Source organism: Tuber melanosporum (genome assembly GCF_000151645.1).
Source record: "Tuber melanosporum whole genome shotgun sequence assembly, scaffold_37, strain Mel28".
Taxonomy (NCBI): domain Eukaryota; kingdom Fungi; phylum Ascomycota; class Pezizomycetes; order Pezizales; family Tuberaceae; genus Tuber; species Tuber melanosporum.
In genome coordinates this window covers 109,756-113,601 of record NW_003299052.1, presented here as the reverse complement: position 1 = coordinate 113,601, position 3,846 = coordinate 109,756, and the positions used below count along the sequence as shown (strand labels likewise).

The window sequence follows — 3,846 nt, the reverse complement described above, 5'->3', positions numbered from 1 at the left end:
CCGGCAGTCTTTATGGGGTCTGTGTTTCTTTTGTTGGTATGGTAGCACGGAAGGCAATAAGAGGGCGAAAGGCAATGGGAGCATGGAAGGATAATTGGAGCGCGGAAGGCAAATTGGACCGGTCGTCATTAGGTCTGTAATTGTTTGTTAGCAGGGAATATGCAGAGGAAAGGAAGACTTAGCTGGTCGAGTGTAGAAGGTGTTAAAGATATGCGGCGATCAGTGCAAGGACCGGAGGCGATTTTTTGTTATTTATACCCCCGTCTTTTCCGGATGTGTTGTTGTGGAGTGCGAGCAAGCCAGCGAGCAAGAGAGAGAGTTGTGAAATAAAGCAAGTTGTCGAGGAAGTTGTGGAGAAGAGTGTGAACATCTCAACTTTTGGTTGTGTAGAGTTTTTCACAGCACTTTTAGTCATTGGCGTTTCGTTTCGCTGTTTCGTGTCCGTTTCAGTCCTACTACCAGTTGGCTTTCTAAAATGATTGTCAGTACTAACGGCTGAGGACCTGCAGCCAGAGTTTGGCATCATCTATCCTATTTGCGGGTGCGATGTTTTCGGCTCTTTTCAATCCTCTGCATCCTTCCTGTTGGCGAGTGCGATGATGCAAAATCACGACATTTGCACTCATGCTTGGTAGGCGATATGAACGCGATATATGCCGCCAGAATGGGCCCACCACTACCCATGTATTACCGTTTAGGATGACCGTGGGAGATTTAGACAGTGTCTCCAATTGCCCGGCGACGCGCCACCGAGACGCCAGGACCTGACGGCAGAACGAATTCGGCAATCTGCTCGATAGTGGGAAACGAAGTTATGCGGTTTCGCCACAGAGACGGAGGTGGACTACGGGGAGGTGAGGGACGACTGAACTGGGTTCTGCGCTATATTTTCTTTGTTGGAAATGCTGCTCGGCATGCTCACAACTCACCCAGCATGCTCAGAACTTGCCTGACACGTTTATAACATGCTCGACATGTTCAGAAGATGCTCGATGGCCGGAAAAGCAGCATATCTGATATTCCACCCCATTATGCTTATCGTACGTCCACCCTATTATCTGTCTGTCTGCCCGCTTGTTTGTTCGCTCGTCCACCCGCCCAATGGTCTGTCCGTCCGTTTATTTATTCGCTCGTCCGTTTGCTCGCCTGTCTACCTATTCTCTTGTCAGTTTATCTGCAGACTTTCCGCCCTTCCGCCCAGCGATTAGTCCGCCCGCACGCCCGACCGATCGACCGTATCACCAGTCCTTTGTTATTCGTCCACCCATTCACCGATTTGCCCTATCATGTCTGTCGGAGAAGTACGGCGTATGGCGGCGGGAGTGAGGAAGGTAGTAGGAGCGCAGGATGTAGAGGGAGCATGGGAGGAAACGGGAGCGTCTTTGTTGGGCCTGTATTTCATATGTAAGTACAGAAGAAATGCGGCAGCGGAAGTGATGTCGGCGACGGAAGTAGCACGGCAGCGGGAGAGCTCTTCGTAGCGCCTGTTCTTTTGCCCTTTCTTTTGTTAGCGATGGGAACAAGCCGAGGAAAGGGAAACTTGAGCGGATGAGCGGGGATCGCGATGGATGTGTGGAGTCCAGTGGGAAAATGAGAGGCCCAATCGTCGTTTATTTATACACCTGTCTTTTCCTCATGTGTTAGTTGAGTTGAGCAAGCGAGTTGAAAAATCATCTTACTCCTCTTTTAATCTTTGTCTTGGCGTTTCGTTTCAGCTGAGTGATAGTTTGTGATCTCAGCGATCGTGGTTTTCCTGCTCCGGAGTCATAGCTGCTTAAAACATACGTTGCCTCGATGGCCGGGCCAGAACTCACAACCCTAAGGTGTTTTTGGCCCCATCATTGCAGATTGATTATCATGTTTTGGTGTCAACCAGACATGCCACTCCAATCCAAGGAAAGATAGCGTTTCTACCGCAGACCTTTATGATTGGGCTCGAAATGAAGGGCTGGTGAGGTAACCAGACGGGCCAAGTTAAACTATCGGCGACAATTTCCCATCCAGAATGGTAAAATGGCACTTGGGGAAAACTCACTAGTATAGACCTGGCGCGGGTATGATGATAGGTGGGTGTCTCCCGCCCTCCTCAGCCTTAGCCGGACAAGTATCATAGTGGCAGAGTTTAGGGGGTAATCCACTTCTCTGGATAATTTATGGCAGGTGTTTGATACGAGAATCAACTTCTGACGATTGAATCCCCAGCTCACTTCCTTTGGTCACGCTACAACATTTTCACCCGTCCAACCACATCATCCCCCAACAACTATCAAGAAATCATCTCCACTGTGTGAGACGACTGCGGCTTCCGCCCCTTCAACTCCTGTCCCTCCCATATCACCTGGACTCGGCTCTGGCCACAAATTCCTCCGCGGCCCTGGACTCCTGTGAACTTCCATGATGCCCAACTGTCCTGCTCCTTGTTGCTACTGTTGCTTGATTGGGTATGCCACCACTACTACCACCACAAGAAGCGGTTATTCCACCCTCGATCTACACCTCCTGTACCTCTCATCCCTCGCCGACCTTGCGGGGCCATTCCGTAGTTCTCCGATCTCGATTCGCATCTCTCGAATTGACTCACTACGGGAGCAGAGGTTTTCCATTTTTTTGCCAGTGGCCGTGAAGTGCTATGTAGTGTGTTAGTGTGAATTGCTAAAGGGGGAAGAGGAAGCTTAGATGTACCTTTTTTTGTCTTTCTTTTTCATACAGAACCTAGGCCAGGATTAGGGATTGTAGCTGTAGTTAATTGGAGGGGGGGTATAGGCAACCGGATGTTCTATGCGGTGGTAGAGGATAAGGAGGAGTGTTAGGTGGTAGGGCTGCGATATGGGGAGGAAGGAGAGGGAGGAAGATATAATTGGGAATATATACTCAGTACAGTAAAACCACCCTACTGCTACTGTTTCATGCTCATCTCAAAGGATTTTATGCCGCAATCCCACCATCACAAGCCAGCGGTAGGAATTCTGCGCTTCTAGCAAGTCTGACGGTGGGGACCCAATAATCGGAACAGCCGGGGGTGGTTTTCGCTTGCTGAGATCCGCCAGCCACCTCGTAAATTCTTGGGGGCAGAAGCCTTTCATAGTGGTGTTCGGCCAGTAGGATACCGACGGTAGCGGTCCAACGAGCCCAGCCAGTGCGGCGCTATCCGCTCAAGTTCCGCCCAGTACAAGGGACGCGTGAGTGTAAAAGAGACAGAGGGCAGTGCGGTGACGGCTACAAACCACGGGAGCCTTTGAGAAGCTGTTCTTTCTTGTTGTTAGCCAGAGCGCGTGAGAAATGGGGGGTTGCGGGGATGCATGTGGAACAGAGAGCACATGTGTGACGAGTGGCGGAAGACTATGTGGATAATTTTGGTATATACTACCGGATTTTGCGTTCCCGTCTAGCTAGTAGAGTCGCGCACGCGAGCGAGCGTGTTGTTGAGCAAATGGTGCCGCGTGGAGTAGAGAACCTATCCACCCTACTCGTAAGTCGCGTGTTAGCGATCAACGTTTTCCTTAGTCTGACTAAGCATCATTTAGATTTATTCATGATATTCAGCACCGCAATCCAGAATCCCACCATTTTGTGAGTCGCTCACCATATGCTGTTCACTATACGCTTTTTTGCTAGATAATCACAGTAGCTATTTCCCCGTTTGGTGATTGTATATTATTTGTTGTCCTCGTGTTCGACCATTGAACTAGGACATCATTCGCTGGTGTTCGATCATTCTCGTGTTTTCGTGGTTTCTCGGGGCTGAAAGTAGTCACTGTGTAAAACCAGTAGCTCTCTCGGATTAACTCACCTGAACGCTCCTAACCTGCTGAAGTTCGGGTTCTATTTATTGCTCAAGTACAGTAC

General features: G+C 49.7%; 1 protein-coding gene; it reads right to left on the bottom strand.

The window, feature by feature from the left end:
• Nucleotides 1-2,174: 2,174 nt before the first annotated feature.
• Nucleotides 2,175-3,433, bottom strand: GSTUM_00007558001 (uncharacterized protein). XM_002839526.2 has 4 exons: nucleotides 3,368-3,433; nucleotides 2,872-3,248; nucleotides 2,683-2,776; nucleotides 2,175-2,627 (listed from the first exon to the last, which is right to left on the bottom strand). The coding sequence occupies exons 3-4, from the start codon at nucleotides 2,703-2,705 to the stop codon at nucleotides 2,456-2,458; spliced, it is 195 nt and encodes a 64-aa protein (XP_002839572.1). The 5' UTR covers nucleotides 2,706-2,776; nucleotides 2,872-3,248; nucleotides 3,368-3,433; the 3' UTR covers nucleotides 2,175-2,455.
• Between the last annotated feature and the right edge of the window lie 413 nt (nucleotides 3,434-3,846).